This window comes from Panthera uncia, assembly GCF_023721935.1.
Source record: "Panthera uncia isolate 11264 chromosome C1 unlocalized genomic scaffold, Puncia_PCG_1.0 HiC_scaffold_4, whole genome shotgun sequence".
Lineage (NCBI taxonomy): Eukaryota > Metazoa > Chordata > Mammalia > Carnivora > Felidae > Panthera > Panthera uncia.
In genome coordinates this window covers 50,002,542-50,021,780 of record NW_026057585.1, presented here as the reverse complement: position 1 = coordinate 50,021,780, position 19,239 = coordinate 50,002,542, and the positions used below count along the sequence as shown (strand labels likewise).

General features: G+C 36.4%; 2 protein-coding genes across 9 annotated transcripts in view; one reads left to right on the top strand and one right to left on the bottom strand.

Moving 5' to 3' along the window:
- Positions 1-19,239, top strand: part of IL12RB2 (interleukin 12 receptor subunit beta 2) — a 132,448-nt gene that overhangs the window by 71,477 nt on the left and 41,732 nt on the right. Inside the window, exon 1 of one of the 4 annotated variants that reach the window (XR_007454770.1) lies at positions 17,988-18,551. The exons of the other annotated variants lie outside the window; for them this stretch is intronic. The gene's annotated coding sequence lies outside the window, so the exon portion shown is untranslated. Of the gene's footprint in view, positions 1-17,987; positions 18,552-19,239 lie in introns of those variants that run through there. 4 annotated transcript variants of the gene reach the window in all.
- On the bottom strand, positions 4,848-19,065 carry SERBP1 (SERPINE1 mRNA binding protein 1). Of its 5 annotated transcripts, none has more exons than XM_049617037.1 (8): positions 18,627-19,065; positions 14,839-14,989; positions 14,056-14,196; positions 13,854-13,943; positions 13,152-13,271; positions 10,283-10,460; positions 7,146-7,319; positions 4,848-5,769 (listed from the first exon to the last, which is right to left on the bottom strand). In XM_049617037.1, exons 1-8 carry the CDS (start codon positions 18,937-18,939, stop codon positions 5,713-5,715), a joined length of 1,224 nt encoding a protein of 407 aa, XP_049472994.1. In that variant the 5' UTR covers positions 18,940-19,065; the 3' UTR covers positions 4,848-5,712. The 5 variants fall into 5 exon arrangements, with proteins under 5 accessions (XP_049472994.1, XP_049472995.1, XP_049472998.1 ...); XM_049617038.1 differs by having other exon boundaries at positions 13,854-13,925; XM_049617041.1 differs by having other exon boundaries at positions 13,152-13,226; positions 13,854-13,925.

The following is a 19,239-nucleotide window of genomic DNA, read 5'->3' as shown; positions in this document are numbered from 1 at the left end:
CTTGGGGGCGTCAGTCTAATTATTAAAAACATTGATTTACCAGATTTTGTTAACACAGTGACTAAATGCCACTCAATCTTCAAGGGATACATTAACAAAATATACCTGCTATGGATGCTGACTTCCTTCCCGGTGACCAGTAAAACTTACATCTTAAAAGTAGCTTTATCCAATCCAGTCTTCTCATGCATCCTTCAGAAGCTCTTTAGACTTTAACACTTAAATGAAACCTTGGTAACTATGTACATGAATCAAGTTGAAACAAAATTATCTGTAGTTTTTGGAAAAGTTCTTCCTCTACTGGAAAAAAAAAAAAAGTGTGGAAGCTTCACTGGAAATTCAGAATTTCCAGGGAAAAGACAAACCATCTATCTATCTATAAATAGAACGGTAACTGTGTTTAGTTCAATTCACCAATTATGAAAGCTTATACATTTTCAGCCATGAAACTGAGAGTTGATGAGGTGGTAGTGACAATCAGCATCTTCTTTAATGTGTTTAGTCATCAATTTCCACAACTACCTCTGGCAGTCTGAGCACTTTGAGAGTGTGGCTGCCAAACAAAGCAACATTTCGCTATGGATTATTACACCCTAGGTGTGAGACAAGGAATTCAGTAAGTTCCCAAAACAAAGTTTCTGACATTATTCATCAGCTAATAAAAAATTTTAGTCCAATGTAACAAAACCAGGCAAACAAGAACCACATTGAGCTGGACCACTTCATACAACTCTTCATGCTAGGTAGATGGAAACCAGTGCCATTTCTTCAAACTAAGAGAGCTCTTTAAGTCCTAAATTCTTTAAGAGAAATGATCAGCTACAACTGTAACTGAGGGTAATAGAGTGTAATCAGTACCATCCATTTTCCCTACTCAGTTCACCAAATATCAAAATCCTGAATATTAACTAGCCCTTTGCTCTCCACATTTCCATACCAGTAACACTGAATACAGCTGTTTAAGAAATAAAACCGTATCAAGATCAGTTCAGAGCTTCTCTCTCAACACCCGGTATGTTATCCAAACAGGTTTTAAAAAACCTGTTATTAATTAGAATTGTCAGGTATAACCAGGTATCTTTCATAGGTCTTCCAAGCACAAAGCCTAGCATACATAAGCACACTAGGAACTGCCACACCCAGCCAAATGGAGAGGAAAAGGGACAAAGTTACTGATTTAAAACACTTTAAGTACCTACATAACTAACATATCAAACAAAAACATAATTAGGTAAATTATTTCCTAACTTGCATGAGTCATTTTTCATCTTTTCTTTCCTTCCATTCAGAAGTAAACAATTGACTCCTAGTTATTTATAAGGTAATCAATGGCACAAAATCGAAATTCTGCCCAAATGAATATTCTAAGCTCTGAGAAATGCAGTCCTCAAGAATCCAGTAATTGATACCCCAGCTCAACCTATGAAGTTAATTAAAACAGACTTTTGTTTCCTCACCTATATAAAATGTTCACAACTCTCAGCTCACTGAAAAATCACTACACATCAGAAAGAGCATTGACAAAAACTGCTGAAACATAAAACATTAAACTATAATCATGGCATTAAGCATAATCTTATAGCAAATTTACACTTTCCTAAACAACTTTCAGGAGAATACATTTGAGTTACAAGCTACATAATCTTTTGTGAACAAGACCATCTTTACTTAAACAGGCTACCAGATACCTTGCCCTTATTCTGATTGTAGAAGTTAAAAGTTAACTTGCTTTAAAATACTTGTAACTTCACAACTTCCAGTGGGTTAGGATTTAATTTGTACCTAGAACTCTCACATGTTGACCTGGGAGTGATAGCTTAGATCAGGGGTCAGCAAAGATTTTCCATGAAGGGACATATCTTTCAAGCTTTGTGGGCTACATCTTCATATAGGATTAGTTTTTAACCCTTAAAAAATGTAGAAGTCATTCTTTGCTCAACTGTACAAAAGCAGGCCACAGGCTGAAGTCTGTGGACTCCTAGCTTAGATACAGAACTTAAACACTCATTTCCAATGTTAACTATCTCCCTGAAGCCAAAATCTTGATAGTAATAATGTATCTTTATATCGTAACCATTTTATGAAATTAAACTTCTCATCCTTTAGTTACAATTTTTCTCTATATTCTTTGATCTAGTGAATTCCTCTCAGCCTGAAACAGGCTTACTTCAATCACTCCTCCTACAACCTTCATATTTACCTCACTTAAAAATCACATAGGATTTAAGCTGAGGACATGTCCAAGGTAAACCTAGGCTGAGCAAAAAGGAACTGAACCCAAATTTCTAAAATCTGCCACTTAATAAACATCTTAATGATAAACTTTGACAGTTTTGTAAATCATGTTAATGAATTATTTCACTAATTTCTAGGTCTGAAACTTTGGTAAGAGATCATTTTACAAGTTGTTATTACTCTGTAAAGCATACTAGTAATCACATTTTGGGCCTTCTCCGGCTAATTTGGAAATGGGACTTATGTTTAGACTTGCTAAACACAGGTTAATTTCAGAATTAGAAAAATATGGGTTATAATCTACTTTTTAGGTATTAATTTACTTTCTTTAGAAAGTAGAATTTATGTGTATTGGAAAGCCCTAGAATTTGCTATACCAGTTCCTTCAAAGTTGGGACAGCTATCCATTAATATACCTGATATAATCTTACCTTAAAGTCACAATCATTCAGGTTCCAGGAGCTTCACACTTGTGTTTTAACCTTTTAATATTTTTGGTTCCTTCCACGTAATGCTAGTGCTCTTAAAGATGTGTTTTAAATATCCAATACACATTATTTAGATTTTGTATGAAACTTCCTAATGGCACAATAAAATTTTCCTATTTCAGTGCAATGATCTCTAGCAATTGGAAAAATAATACAATTAGAATGAGTACTTCATAGTCTCCCTTCAAACCTATACCAAGAAATAAGCCCCAAATATATTTACAACCCTAGAGATGTGTCCTGCTTCCATGTTTAAAATAAAACTAAATAACTGAATGTGTAGTACCTACTACATTTTAAAATCTTTCCTAATTCCACACAAGTCTCAAAAGACTATTAAACTAAAAAATAAACTAAATCCCAATTATGTGAATGCAAGCTGAAAATGTCTTAGTAATAAATATCAACTCTGGCATTATTCCCATGTAAAAGCACCAAGATAAAAGTTTACTACAACATTCAGTCAGGGACCACTATTATTTAGAGACCTGTATTAAGGGATTTTTAGTATTGTATCATTTGTTTAAAAAAAAAAAAGTGGTATTCAGTATGATAAACTTTCACACTCAAAATGTGATTTGCTAAAAGAAATGCCAATTGTCCTGTTAATCCTTGAAATTCATTTTACAAGTTAAGAACTCAACTTTCTAATTGAAATAGGTATCCCTTCCAAATGTGATCCAACAGCCTGGTTTAACAAAAACCCCACATAAACAAAATCTAAATATAAGGGGGGGGGAATGATTATTTTGGGGGTGCACACACAGGTCAGAAAACACATAACGATAAATGGGCTCCTATTTGTTTTCATGACTTTTAAGAAGTGAGCATGAAAATAAAATCTTTATTTTCAGTTATTACCCACCAATAAGAGAAAGTTAGGTTCACAGTTTTAGCTCTTGACACAAAGTGAACTAGGAGGCAAATTTACATCCATCAGATACAACTAATGGACCAACTTTTTAAAGTTCAGGCTATCTTGAAAGCTTGCAACATACCAGATATTGCTGTATTCTACAGTGACAGAATGCCAGCAATGGCTGACACTAAGTAGAACTTGTGAAGTGTTTTTAATAGGAGGTGTTTTCTATATGTTGCTAAAAATCAAGGTTTACAAACATTACACGTCCAGAAACAAGTTTAAGGAACTTGGAAGTCTAACCACAATGATTTAGGAGCGTGTATGTTGCAATCTCAAGAGGGGTCAATAGTCCATATGGACTAAATTAATACTTGCCTCTGGGTAGCAGGTATGTTTGTAAATATAAAATTATATTAGACATTAGCACCAGTGCAGAACACGCTCAGCATAAGATCCAAAACACCAGCACAAAAGTTTATGCATCATTAAAAACCAATTACCTCCTTCCTAAGATGTCAAACTAACAGGTAACTAGATTATAAATCTAATCCAAATGAATAACTCTTGTACTGTACAATTTCTCTTTTAGAAGTATATGGGAGAATTAATCAGCTAAATAGCAGACATTCTGATTTAAGATCTTCAGTATTTTTAAAATTGGACATTACCATACACAGGTAGAAAATACTGAGTGACAAAAGATCTTTAAAACTGTACATTAAGTTCCTTTCCTGTTTACCAATAAATGTGACCACAAAAAAAAAAAAAAAAATCCTAGAATATCTGATCTGTTTGTTGAGAATTCTCTCCATGTATGTGGTGATGCTCCCATTCAAGGAACCCATTAACCTAATTTTCTGAGGAAGAGGTAAAAGATACTTACTTGTCACTTTCTGTGGAACAGTCATCTATCAACTTAAGACCAAAATTAATAGCAATATAGGAAATTCAGAAACAGTAAGATTTTTGGTTTATATTTCAAGGACGGTGCTGCTGTTCCAACCTTATAAAGTAAAGCTGTCTGCTCTCCAAATTCCAAAAATTAACATACCCCGCCCCCCCCCAATCTTACCATACAAACCAGTGCCCTTTGGTTTCTTAAGAAAAAAGCAGGGGTTAAAAGGCTGTTGATTATGGAAGAACAATTTTGATTTGGGACCTTCCACACACAAATCATACTGAGTGGCCAGACACTTATTTTACAGAACAGTTTAAATAGTACGCAGTAGCCAAATCAACTTGTTCCACCCACCCTTTGGAGAGGAAAAAACCCAACACCCATAAAACTACTTCACTTGATAGGATGTGTACCAACAAGTAGCTTAAACCTTCACCAACAAGGTGTCTAGTTTGGTTTTTAAAATGGGGGACAGTCACACATTTTAAAAGCAAATATAGGTGAAATTGTCAATCAATTATAAATTTGAACCTAATGAACCATGCAGGAGCAAGGGTTAATAAACCAATGTGCTTTGAATTTGTTCAAGTACTGATAGTTCTGTATATAAAGATTTAGCATATATAACAGCTATCATGAGAAGTGAAAAAAGATTTTCCCCAGAAATGAAAATATTAAAACTAAGTTAAAATACATAAAGTAGTATTAGTATTCCACACAGCATAAAATTTGACAAATCAAAGTTTACATGACCCAGTTGACCATGTGTGAAAATGCAAAGCAGGTATTAAAACTGATATTATGTCCAATATTTAAAACCAGTTTGTAATTGAGAGAACATCTAAATCCTTAATTAAAAAACACAAATGAAGTGAAAGCTTTAAACTGGTACACACTGTTCACACCTATATTTCAAGTTTGGAAATGCATATTTGCAAGCAGCAATACAAAAGTATTCATGAAGAATGCATAATCTCTGAAAATTATGAAAACATCCCTGCTACCAATACATTTCTAAATACAAAACTGACTACCATATTGTTACTTCTGTGTAGCGAGAGAAGTTCATTTTCAAAACAGATAAAATTCAGTCTTTAGGTGTGAATGGTATGAATGACAGTCTTTTTTTTTTTTTTTTTTAAATTCTTAAGTCGTTTGGGATCCTTAAGCATGCAAAACCTCAGATGGGAGGGTCCACAAAGGAACCAGGGTTGTCTTATGGCATCCAGTTAAGCCAGAGCTGGGAATGCCTCAGGGTCATCTACATCAGGAGCAGAAGCACTTGACTGAAAAAGAAAGAAACCAAAATGAACAATTCTAGAATCTTGGATTGCCAGTGTCTACATTCAGACACACAACTCTAAAAAATCATGAGGTTAAATAAAATACTAAGTAAAATGTGGCAAAAGCTTTACTTAAAAGTCAAAGTTATGGATCAGAATAAAACTATAAATATTTACAATGAGCCTTGTCCTAAGTTTTTATCAAAACCTATAAAACTTGCTTAATAATACCATGGGTTTAGTTTTCTAATAAATCACACAAGTAGACTCACATGGAATATGTGTGTGGAATTCTTACTCTGTTGTTTAGTAATTTTTTCCTCCCTTGCTCAATATGAATGGCATCAATTTGAAAGCAGGCTAAGAAACTTGTTACATAAAATGATTTAAGCAGCACATTCATCAGTGTTAGAAAGGGACCCAACTGCTATTTATAAAGTACAAATAACAACAGAAATGTGTTGAAAGAGCCCATATACACAACAGTGATCTTTTTAAAAAAACCTGATGTCAGAGGAAGAAACAAGAAATTATCATTCATTATGGACAAGCATAAAATCTATTATACTAATCTACCACTATAATCAAACACTGACAGACTAAATCAAGTAAATGGGTCCCCAATTTGCACATCAGGTGTTGAGAATTCAGGAAGGCATCATTGTTGTTTCCTAGCCACACCATTAGAGACAAAGAACTAACTTAACCCAAGTATTACCTCTAATACTTTAGTTTAATAATATCTAGTCATGATACTTTGGCATCAAACAAATCAGAGTTCAAATTCATCAGTTAGTAGGGCTTCTATCAAAATATTTCTTAAGAACTTGTTTCATGTCACACACACTGTGCAAGGCATTAGATTATAAAACTAGGACATAAATGAATTCCAGCTTTCACACTATAGTAAAAAAAAGTGACAATATCATCTTGTGTCACACAATTATGGACACAAATGTTATTAATGTTAACATTTAGCTGAGACCTAAAAAAAGCAGCAAAGAGTCAAGGCAAAGGAAGAGGCTGGCATTTCAAGTAGACCTTAGCAAAGGCCAAGAGTTAACCTGGTTCCCTGTATCTAAATTTCTCCTTCTGTAAAACAGGGATGTCAGTGTGGTAACAAGAATTAAGTACCTAAAATGCCTAGCACAGCACCATGACCAGCACCTAATAAGTACTGAACAAAGTGATAATTTTACTAGCAGCACAATTCAATCACTTTAAATACTTTAAACAAAAATATAGCCTAAAATGTAGTTTCTTGAAGGTATGTCTGTCTACTTCTTTTTTCTTCTTCTATTCATATCCCCAAAATGGACATAGGGCACTGATTTACCAAAGAGAGGTCTTCAAATTACTTAAAGAAGTCTTAAAATTACCTTGTCAGTTCTGCTGCCACGGTTTGGACGTCCACCACGCCCACGGCCACCTCGCCCTCCCCTGCCACCACGTCCTGGGCGGCCAAGGTCTCCAAAATTGATCTCCAGCTGAGACGTTATATCATTTGCTGGCTTCCGGAAATGATGGTCCATAACCGAATCTTCAGCATGAGCCTAAAAAATTAAGAGTGGGCCATGGGATGATTAATAGGAAAGCAACACCACTAATTTCTAAATAATTAACTTTCTTTTAAAAAGACCAAAATCCAATCTGCACTTTGTGTGAATATATCAAAAATGATATGTGTCCTTCAGATGAAGACTTCTGGATAGATGTAAGGTTTCTACTGGTGATAACTGAATCCCTTTTTAAGTTATGAAGAGAACTCTGGCTCTGTACTCTTCCAAGTATGACTTGGGAAAAGAAGTCACATATAAACTTCTCAGAATGCTTTTCTGTTCATGTACAACTATATGTTCTTCCCTATAAACTGGAGAACTACAGATTCAAATGAAACACAACTTTACATCAGGGAACCTTGAAAGCTAAGCACAAATAAATCCAAGCCTTAAATATAGCCAGGTAACCTTAAAGTCAACATGTTTGTGGAATCCAGATCCTCCTCTGTATTTATGTATAAGGTATACCACCCACTCTGCAAAACAAAACAAAAGCCAGAGAATTTTACACTGTTTAATTCTTAATTTCTTCTTATATGTTTGGGATGAATGTGTTTTAATTTTTTTAATGTTTACTTTTGAGAGAGAGCGAGAGAGAGCGCGCGCAAGCAGGGGAGGGGGAGATAGAGAGGGAGACACAGAATCCGAAGCAGGTTCCAGGCTCTGAGCTGTCAACACAGAGCCGGATGCGGGGCTTGAACTCACAAGCCGTGGGATCATGACCAGAGCCGAAGTTGGATGCTTAACTGACTGAGCCACACAGGCGCCCCGGGATGAATGGGTTTTAATCTTCTAGTTGGAAACTTTTCTTATACTACTTGAAAAGTATGTTTTAGTATTTCTAAATACAGGTACAATCCTTTTCTGAAGGAACAATGAACATTTTGTTCTTTCTAAATGTTGTAACACTACAACTGTTAACTACCCTTTAAAGTAGAAGTAAATTTTGTAGTTATATCTATGTTTTCACCCCTCTAATTGTCTAATATCCAAATTGTCATTCCTCAGTGCTAGGCCAACCTAATCTAAAAGGCAGTAGAAGGTTCTTTTTAGAATATCCATTTAAGTTAATGTTTAAATGTAAATCCACAAAACAACTGGCAAATTAAAGTCAATTATATATACGAATTGCTTAATTTTTAAACATTTGCTACTGCAAAGCAACAGTATCAATTCATTAATTAGAAGTGTTTTATAAGTTTCTAGAGCACAGAAGCAAAAAAGCCTAACTGATATCCTACTGAAGCACCTCAAAGGTTGTACTACACTAATAAAGACAAAGTCTGGATGTTCAGGGTACATCCCTTTAAAGCAGCTAGAACAAATCTGCAGTTTTTTTCCTAGAACCATGAAGGATAATCAGGAACTAAGAGCTCTGACTTCAGCTGTCAATTAACAACCTAATTCAGTTTTCCATTTCTAAAGTTTCTTGTTTTTCCTAACTACTAGTTTGTTGTGAGGATTAGGATATGTAAAAGAGAAAGAGCACTTAAAATGTACTACAACAATCTTGAAGACCTATACATAAACTGCAAGACCATATATGTCAATAAGGCCAGATCTAAACAGGTTCCCACATCACAAAAGCAACATGAACAAAAAGGATCCAAACACATAAAAGTAGTTTGATAACAAACATGTCCTGGTTTCAAAGTTATTCATAACAAATTTCACAACTTAATTTTCAAAAATTTCTAATCATATACATCAGTTTGTGTAATTATTTTTGAAAAGTTCAATGTAAAATAGTACTTAAAACTACCATACCTAACCCAAGGTCTGTAAAATGCATGAGAGATTTCAGGGTATTCATGAATCATGTAAAATAGATCAGTATTTTGTGTATGTGTGTCTTGTTCTAGAGAAAAGTTCTATCGGGACCCCAAAAAAGTTACAAATCATTTTGTCAAGTTGCCTAAGTAAATCTTTCCCATTTTAACGTAAGCAGTTTAATAATTAGTACAAATTAACAAACTCTCCAAGATGAACTTTCATGGTTTTTTAAATCAGGAATCCTATTTGCTTAACCCTAATACACAACTTTATCTGCAAAAATTACAAAAAAAATAACCAAAGGCATTCAAATGAAGCAAAAAGTTTTTTTTTTTTTCCCTACAGGACTTGGCACTTAAGTCCCCATTTTATTTTTATGGAGTCAATGCTAAGAAAATCATCTCTAAACCCAGAATATTTAAGTCTCTTCAACCTTTATTTCAAAATGTTTCCAAGTTTGTCTCACAGCTATTTGTTTAGAAAATTAAGATGCAGTATCTTACCGAATCTTTTTATTGCAAGTTGCCTTAGTAACAAAAACATTTCAACTTAACTTTATAATCAAAATGTCACACTTGTACAAGCCCTAAATCATGTGGCAATGGACCATTCCTCTAAGAACCCGCTCCTATGATTGTTACCAAATCAAAAACCACCAACATGCCTTTCTCAAATATTTTTGTTAGTAAACCAATTTGCTGGTTCCTGTAAGACATCAATCCTCAGTAAAGGAAAACGTTTTTTGAAGAGTCTTGATCATTATAAATGGCACAGGCAGAATTTGAAAAATTTAATAATAATGAAGCCACTAATTTATTTTAGATTAAACCACATGAATATGCAAATCTTTCATCTGATTCCCAGTTAGGCAAGACGTTTTAAATATTAGCACAACTCTGAAAAGACCTACCTTATTTCTAAGACACTAATTTTATGATACACAACTAACTGCTTTTTAGGAAAAAAACAAAACCACATTAGATACATTGTGGACTGATTGAAGGACTACTTTTCTTGAAACATATGGTAATGCAATTTATTTCCTTTTTGAAAGTTTATCTACCCCAAATGATCCTAGGTAAAGGTTTTCTAAAAACAGATTACCCATGTCATATTTTTAAAAAGTATAAATACAATTCAATACACATCTGAACATTCCCAAACACCACAAAACTTAATTTTACCTCTTCACTCTTTGACTTATGAAGAACAAATCCCTTCTTCCACTGCCCATCAGCACCTTCATTTGGTTTTCGGATATTAAATTCTACTTTTGCCCGGTCCTTATTTTGAATAGCTTTCCACTCATCCAAAGTCATTTCTTTTGGACCCTCTTCCTTTACTTCTTCAACTTCATTCTCCCTGTGAAAACATATTTGTTTTATAGCTGGTAGTTCTTTTAAAGCTGGTAAAATCCTAATTTACAATTATAAGGAAGCAGCTAATCTTGACTAGTTGGTAATCTTTAAGAGACTACTCAAGGACAAGAAGACCCCAGTCCTCTTTGTAATCCAAAGGTTAACATGTAACTTGGTGGAGGCTAGAATTCAGTACTTGTTGAATTAGTGAAAGCATGGATAACTGAGGAATATACAATTTTGAATTATCTTTACCTAAAATACACATTTCTTAAAAACATAACTTCTTTAAAACCATACATACCCTTATGTGATTAAAATATTAGGCTTAGCTTCTCCTAAAACACTTTTTAATTTTCCTAATTTCCCACAATATAGAACTTATAACAAAAATAAAGGCAATCATCTAGGATGACTGAACAACCAGGACTCATATTCTAGAATATAAAAGAACTATTCCTCTATCCTTTATCAACTAACGCTCATAGCAAAACAATTTTAAAAGCCAAGTACACCTATAAATCCAAAATCCTGTATACTCCAAACTTTCAAATCAACCTGACATGGACAGGAAACTGCAGCTTCACCAATACTGGAACCTTCCACAAAACACACCAATTTCAAAACTTCATACTAAATTAGTTAGAACTATTATATACTATCCTTTCCCTTTTTTTCAAAAACAAAGCATGGGCCTAGGAATCCATTATTTTAGTCTAATCTCAACTTGTAATTGTCACCAAACAAGTTGTTTGCTATTTTGGGAGCCTTGCTTCCTTCCAAAGATAGCAGGTGACTCAGTTAGCCTGAGAGCTCAAATATCTCCCTTCCATGCTACTTTTCACTGTTCGACATATCCTATCTTAAAACTTCCTGTACCAAGTTTACACTTAATAAATGGTACCTTGGCTAGCAATATCAAATCCAACTCTTGTCACTTTGCAAATGAGAAAACTAAGGATCAAAAAAAGATCCTAGTTACTCCCAAGTCATGACACAGCCAAGAATAGAACTCAGCATACCTTTACCACGTCATGAGATCATGACCTCTACCTTCAAGGGTTGTTGTAACGATCAAATGAAATAAAATAAAGGCTCTGGGAACTAAATATAAGGGAGTTAATCAAAGTCAGCCTGTGACTCTTAATCAAAGCTATGCTTCCTAAATTTATACTTCCACATATAAGATGGAATACTATACTCAGATTCTCCCCTGCTCTAATATCATAATCTTGATCTTCTTTAGCCCAAATACCCTCAATTGTATTCCTGGGTCCTGAGCGAAAGATTTGCTTGCAATACACTATCAATACATTAATTTCTTCCGATAAACAGTTTTACCACTCAAAATTATGATTTCATAATTTCATATAAGTGAAATTTATATTACCCCAAGTGTAACAGATCACTTAATACCATGTATGTTTATCTACTCTAATAGTAAATTATTATTCTTTCTTCAAACAAACCCATGGAATATGATACTATTACCAATAATGGTTCACTGTAGGCGCAACTTTTGGAGAAAAAGAAGAAAAGCATCCCCTGACTGATTTAAATATACTCTGATTAAGATTACACAAACCCAGGGTGCCTGGGTGGCTCAATGGGTTAAGCATCCAACTCTTGATTTTGGCTCAGGTCATGATCTCACGGTCGCATGTCAGGCTCTGCCGACTGTGGAGCCTGCTTGGGATTCTGGCTCTCCCTCACCCTCTGCCCCTCCCCCACTCGTGGGCTAGCCCTCTCTACATAAACAAAAACCCTAAATAACTGGCAATTCCAGACTTTAAGCCATATTACTATATATAATAAATGACTGGCATGTAACTTCTGCTTGGGTTGATGGAAACTAGAGGAAGGCAGTAAATTATTTCCACCAGCATAACTTGAACCTTTACAATTCTTTCACCCTTGAATGAAGACTTCAAAACCAAGTCTTATATCTAAAAAACTCAGAAAATGAAAAGGATTAAGAAAGCCAGTAAATTAGTAACATATTCTGGCTCTTGCTCTCCTCATACATTTAAAAACAAGACAATAACGCTATGTTCCAAATTCTATAGGGGGGAGTGGGGGAAGCCTTCAGAGACAGAGAAACCAATTTTAAAATGGTCACATTTTCTAGTTTTAAACTATTTTGGAATAAAATTTATATAGACTCCAAAGTACTACCACCTATGCATTCTAAATACTACAATTCTCTTATGTCAACCATTTGGTCTAATTTTCAGAAACCCCCAGTTTTAGCTTCCACCTATTCAATGTCTCTAGACAGCTATCATCACTAGGATTATTCATTATAACTTGTCTACCACATAAAGTATAGCTAAATAAAATGCAGGGCATCTTTTTCCTATTCTCCATTCTCAGGTTAAACAGTTAATTTTTGTTCTCAAGGTGAACAAGTATTACTGTTCATACTGTAAAATATGCATTTTCCTTATCTTTTAAAAGACAACAATGGTAATTTCAAATAGAAATATCCATTTCTATTTTTCAAACCATTATAGTCCAATATAAAAATGTGTAAAGCAGTCCTCTAAATAGATACTATTTGAGGGATTGGGGCACCACTAAAGTCTCCGGTTAAAAACCATCAAATAGTAGCATTAAACCTGCATGCTCTTTTCTTGGTAAAAACCCAAACTGATTGCAATGCTGGGGCATTACCAGTACACATAAAACCACTTACTTATTTTCAGTGTCTGCAACTGGATGTTCTTCACCTTCAGGTGTTTCCTCAGTCACATTTGATTGATCCAAGTCACTGCAATTATAAGATATTGGTTTCTGAATGTATTTTGGGGACTCTCTAAGGAAAAAAGAAAAAGAAAAGCATCTAGGTCCATTTACATGTAGCTGAAGAATTCTTTATACAAAAATGTTTTAAAGTCTTCACATTCCCTAACAATCTTTTCTTACTAAATAAACTTCCCAGTAGACCTAACAGAAAATAACTTAAAAATGCATACTAATTCCAAGTTATAGTTCAAGTACTTTATTCAAAAAGTAGCAGGACAGAGTAGCTTGCTCAAAAACAAAGTTTCAACAGCCTATCAAACTTTTCTAATGACCACACGGGTCAACAGCTAGAAAAGGAACTATTAAAAACATACAGGAAATCAGCATACCCAAATAACTTAAATGTAGGGTTTGAAAAGCTACACTGCCATATGAAAAGAAAAATTAACATCACATATATTAAAATATAGAAAAATTGGTCATTTGACATATTGTATTCAAATACATCCAACAAGATAGTATAAGGAAGTAGCTCTCAGATGAGAGCATCTGTTCTTGTCCTAGGACAAGTAAAACTTAATAGGTATAGATAAAACTCTAATAAAGTATAGAATCTTATTTAAGCATTATTTTAAAAATTCAGAATACCAACGTTAATTCATCTTTGACAGTTCCCCAGTTGTGAGAGCCGCTACCTCCACGTTTGTCTTCGTGCTTCAGGCCACTGTAATGTGAAAAAGAACTAACAAAACTGAGTTAACATAGTACTCTTTAATTCTAGAAATTCAAATTTTGTCTAATTAAGGAAGCAAATTCACATGTAAAAATATAATCAAAACCTATATAAGACTTACGATCTATCACTTCCACTATGCCTATCAAATTCACGTTTGCCACGAGAATCAAATCCATCTCCTCGGCCCATTCCACGTCCACGGCCTCCTCGACCTCTTCCAAGACCACCACGGCCTCGGATAGGCCGATCAATAATCGGTCTACAACAAATAAAAAAATATTATATACCTCCTCCAAGGTTTCCAGAAAAAAAAAAAAAATAAGGAAAATTCATCCAAAGACTCAAATGCAAAAACATATTTACTGGCTAATAATGCAGTGGTTAAACACGTTTCAGAAAATTCAAAACAATCTACTTCCAAACACAGAAATCAGAACTAGGAAGCTCCCCGCAGACGAGAAATTTTTGCTTTCTCTAAAACTCTACTGCCAGTGCCTATACTTTTTCATGGTTATTCATTTTGCATTATAATCCAGTAAAACCACTACACCTCACCAATACACTTCAAAATAAAAATAAATGCATCTAATGTGCACAAGTCATCTGTTTTCCTATAAACAATTACCCAACAGGACTTTCCTGCTAACAACATCTGGGGACAGTAAGGAAAAGAAATTATCCACTGATTTGATAGAAGTATTTCATTACAAGAAGTCCAAGACTGAACACTAAAAACTGTCACCAAAATGTTCATAGTAAAACAATGCATACACTCAGACATTTCTCTAAAAAACTGATCAATGTAACCAGCCACACTGCCACCTGGCAAATTATGCCCAATTTATAGCTTTGTGTTAATATATGACTCTATAAACTGACAAATATAATTAAAAAATCTTGCCTATCAACTGAAAATTCTCCTCCTTCACCCTTTTCTTCAAGTGGCTTTTCAAATCGCCGTTCACGAGGTGGTCGCCTTTCTGGTCTCCTATCAATTATTTTCCCTTCACCCTGCAGCTGTTGATCAGGTCTTCTTCCAACACGTCTTATTCCTAAAATGATAAATAACCTGCATAAGCACAGTGTTTTTGCAACACAAAAAATTAGGCAGACTACCGAAAAACAAAAAAAGAAAAAAAAAGTTGCTATTCTTTCAATCCACTATCCAGCACTTGCTGCTGAAACTGGCAAGTGGGCATCTCTATAAAGTATAAAAGTACTTCAGAGAAATTCCTATTTAAAGACAATAAATTTGTTTCAAACTTCTATTTAGTTTGCCAAATCATATCCCACTCCCTCCCCAAGCATTCCTGTAACTGACTTGTTAAGTCATCAGGGTAGCCATTATTCCTCTCACTTTTCAAGATGCCACAATCCCTTAATTTAAAATTCCCACTTTTAGAAATTTTAGGCATATGATACATAGTGGCTTTCAAGATACCAAAGATTAACACCAGTAGCCACTCATTAGTTAACACTGAAGCAAATCAACACACCAGATAAGGACCCTCAGAAAACAGTGAAGGCCACCTACTTTATTTTACATAATCTGGAGGAAATAAAACTAATTTCTATGAAATTACAAAACTGATAGGAAAACAAATGGCACAGAGGACTACATCTTCATTGTTTCAAACACCTAATTAACCAGGAAAAAAAAGTATCATTTTCCTCTATTAATTTTTGTATGTATTCACATATGTATCCATCCATATCCATTCACAGGGACACACACTGAGAAAAAAAAAATACTGCTATGCAACCACCAGGAAATAGTCCAATCATTTCATTATTATAAATGGAGAGCTTTCTTTGTTTGCCCTTACAAGTATCTTTGTTTCCGAAGAATCTTTAAAAACCACACACACATAGATCCCTTTAAAAACAGTATTTAAGAAATAAAAACCATCACTAGGTGATGGCTAAAACATTTACTGATTTCCCCATTAGTTTTTTCCTGTGTCAGTGGCCCACAAAGGCAACCAATATGCATTATCAGTGGCCTCAAGTAGATTAAATTCATGACTGTAAAATTTCAGGTATGCCTAAACTCCTAAACCATAATTTCTGCCCGAGTCAAAAAGCAGCTGAGGAATTGGTTTTGTAACAGGATCTTAAGTTGATTCACTGATTCTTTCTAAGAAAGTGACCACCACCAGAATGCACCCAATCATTCAGTTGCTTGTAACTAAATTCAAATGGTAAATATCAAACTCTTAAATAAAATTTTAAGGTCCAATCCACATAAACTCTCAGGGTAAACCACAAATGTTAGATTGTAAGGCATCTTAAACAAATGCTGTCACAGGTATAGTGTATTGGGGTGGAGCTATGGAACCAGTCCTTTAATAATGATATTCAACAAGCCAAACACACCCAAATGAACAATGGCTTCCTTCCCCACCCAATATTCATTACTATGCTTACAGAACCTAAAAAATTTACTAAATAAATTCACCCAATGACAGATATTTTTAAAAATTCAAACTTTTCTTACCCTCTTATCTGCACTTGCAAACTCATTTGATCTGCAGTAGATTCCAGGCTTTCAATTAAAAAAAAAAAAAAACTAAACTAAAAAACACCTTAGTCTACACTCTTAGCGATGTTCTGTGTCAGCTCTCAAATTCTTCAAATGGACAAGCTATGAAACTCATAAAATACGAAATACATATCTAAGATACTTCCAGCATTTGCCAGGACTTATCATCCAAAGGCAAAGAACACATGATTAGGTAGCAATTCTTCCCACTGCAAGAGGCAGGGAGACAGTTTACAGGTCTATCCTTCTCCAATGCCCACAACATCAACTGACAGGTAGGAGGGATCTGAAATCTTTTTCATTCAACACTTTTCCTATATTTATATGCTTGTGTTTTATGCAATTTAAGGTTAACAAGTGAGTGCAATGTATTGCTGATCTGAAGAAAATGTTGACAGCTAATATGGAAGTTTTCCTAAGGAAAGTGTACAGAGTGTGAACTCAGTCCTGGTTATAAATTTATGAAGTAATTCCATAACTTTGTAACCTAAAATACTAGGTTTGAGGTTAAGAGCTTACCTCAAAAGTGGGCTTTATGATCAAAACAACTGAGGGGTTTAAATCAATCTTCATACTTTGAACATTCAAAATGGGTGAACACATTTACCTGGTACACTTTGATTTATACATTTGACTCAATTTTTTCACTTTTTTTGGATTAGTGATCAAGGGGGGTGAACTTGAGCAAAAAATAGTAAATACACAGGTCTCTGTTACTCAACACAGAAATTAAATAATTATTCCACTGTGCTACAGGTTGCTTTAAAACTTAGATTAAATAGATACTTGGTCTAATCAATGTGCACACATGCTTTCCAACACTCCAAATTGTGCTTCTCCCCACCCTGTAATTTTAATACAAGAATTGTTTTGTTTTAGTCATCACATAGGTTCTTCATCCCAAGCATCACAGAAGTTCTGCATTAAAAAAAAAAATCCCAAAGCAAAACCTAATATCATAATAAATCATAATTGTGATTTTTAAAATTAGTTGAATGCAATTCAACTAAAATGAGAAACTACTACTTTCACGAGCACGTGGCAGTGAAGAATAATTTCAACTTTCAACATAAAAAGGCAACTCCAAAGATTCAGAACTTAAGTACTACACCTACCTGCTACCGATCGAGTATGCTTTTTTCTTATCCTCAACTGTTTTTGCTTTTTCATCCATCACAGAAGACAAACCAGCAATAAGAGAACGCAAAAATCAACCCCAAGACAACTGTGACCGGCCAGTGAGTCCTGACCATGCTTCATGCACATGTGGAGAAAAAGCTACAGACTCAAAGGAGCTCTGCCATGGCTAACATTGTGACAGCCTCTGCACTCGTTTCACCACGAGGCCCAGGCGGGGCCACTGAAATACTGAGAGGAGGGGTGACGGGACAGAGGACGAACCTCAGGATTTCCTGCAATAACAGGTCTTCGTTCAGAATTCCCGCTTCTGCTTGCTACAGTGTAACAAAATGTCTCTTCCCAAAAGCTTCCTTCACTCCAAGTTTATAGTTTTTAACAGTTAAGGGGATGGGGGGGGGCAATAAAGTACCTGTGGCACCTGGAACAGCAGCTTGCTCCACAGTATGATAGCGTAGGACACAGAACTAGCTCAGGTGCAAACTCCGACCCCCCCCCCCAGCTTTTCAGTGGGGTACTCCGCGCCATCGTGGGACAAGATGGCAGGAGAGAAGCCAACCGCACCTCAAAGCAGCCTCGGGAGAGCTCCGTGCTGCAAGAAGCTGTGGACCCCACACTTCCCCGTAACTACAAAAGCTTCAGCAAGCGGCTAGCTTCCCCGAACCTCGGTCCACGCGCTCGCCCGCCAAGGAATCCGGCGGGAAGGCAACAGCCTCCCAGGATCGCGAACACGCTCGAGGAGCAGCTTATCTCCAGAGCACGCTCCTCCGCTCAGAAACTGAAGCGGGAAGGGGATGGCTCCAGGATCCTTGCAGGTGGTTTGAACTTGGGGCTACCACGCTCCCAGCACCTTAGCGGGACCTGGCTTTTGTCGTGTGGAGGAAACGTGAGGAAATCGGCGGCAAAGTCTCCCGCGGACCCTCAGAACTCCAGAAGTAGGTGGTAGCCGTAAAGTCCCCTCGCTCCTTCCCTCCATCCCGGGTCTCCCCCACCTTCTACCACAGCTTTACCTTCTTTCTTAAGCGCCACGGGCGGCTGCGTCTCCTCTTTCTTGTCAACCACGCCGACGTTGGGGGGCAGTGGGTTCTTGCGGTCTTTCTGGGACTCTTTACGCAGCTGTTTGCCTGCCGCGTTGGAGTTGGTCTGGGCTGCGGCCTGAGCTGCGCTCTTGGCCCCGGGGCCCCCAACGCCGCCCCCGCCGGCTTCTTTTTTCTTGTTCTCTGCTGCCTTCAACACCTCAAAGGGGTCCGATTCGTCGTCAAATAACTGGTCGAATCGGTTGGTGACCACGCAGCCGAAGCCTTCCTGTAAGTGCCCAGGCATGATGGTGGCTCGGCGGCGCGTTCCTCCACGGATTGCAGCGGGCCGCGCCGAGCCAAGAGCGCCTGCTTCAGCTCTTCCCACAAGATGGCCGGGCCGAGAGAGGGGGGCCGTCTTCTCTTCCGGCGCCAGGCACACATCCGGGAGCGGCCAGCGCCGCACGGCACCACGGGGTATGTAGGCCAGAGTCGCTTTTCCTGAGGCGGCTCTCGGCTCCAAGACTACAAATCCCAGAATGCACGGCGCTGCAACTCTTCGCGCGCGCCTAAGAGGAGGGACCTCACGAAGGGAGTGGAGCGTGCG

Excerpts from the sequence above, each read along its gene's own strand:
- SERBP1 (XM_049617037.1), bottom strand. The coding sequence starts at position 18,939 with ATGCCTGGGCACTTACAGGAAGGCTTCGGCTGCGTGGTCACCAACCGA. Across the intron at positions 14,990-18,626 it reads CGTGGCGCTTAAGAAAGAAG|GAATAAGACGTGTTGGAAGA; the intron begins GTAAAGCTGTGG and ends TTATCATTTTAG. Across the intron at positions 5,770-7,145 it reads GTGGCAGCAGAACTGACAAG|TCAAGTGCTTCTGCTCCTGA; the intron begins GTAATTTTAAGA and ends TTTCTTTTTCAG.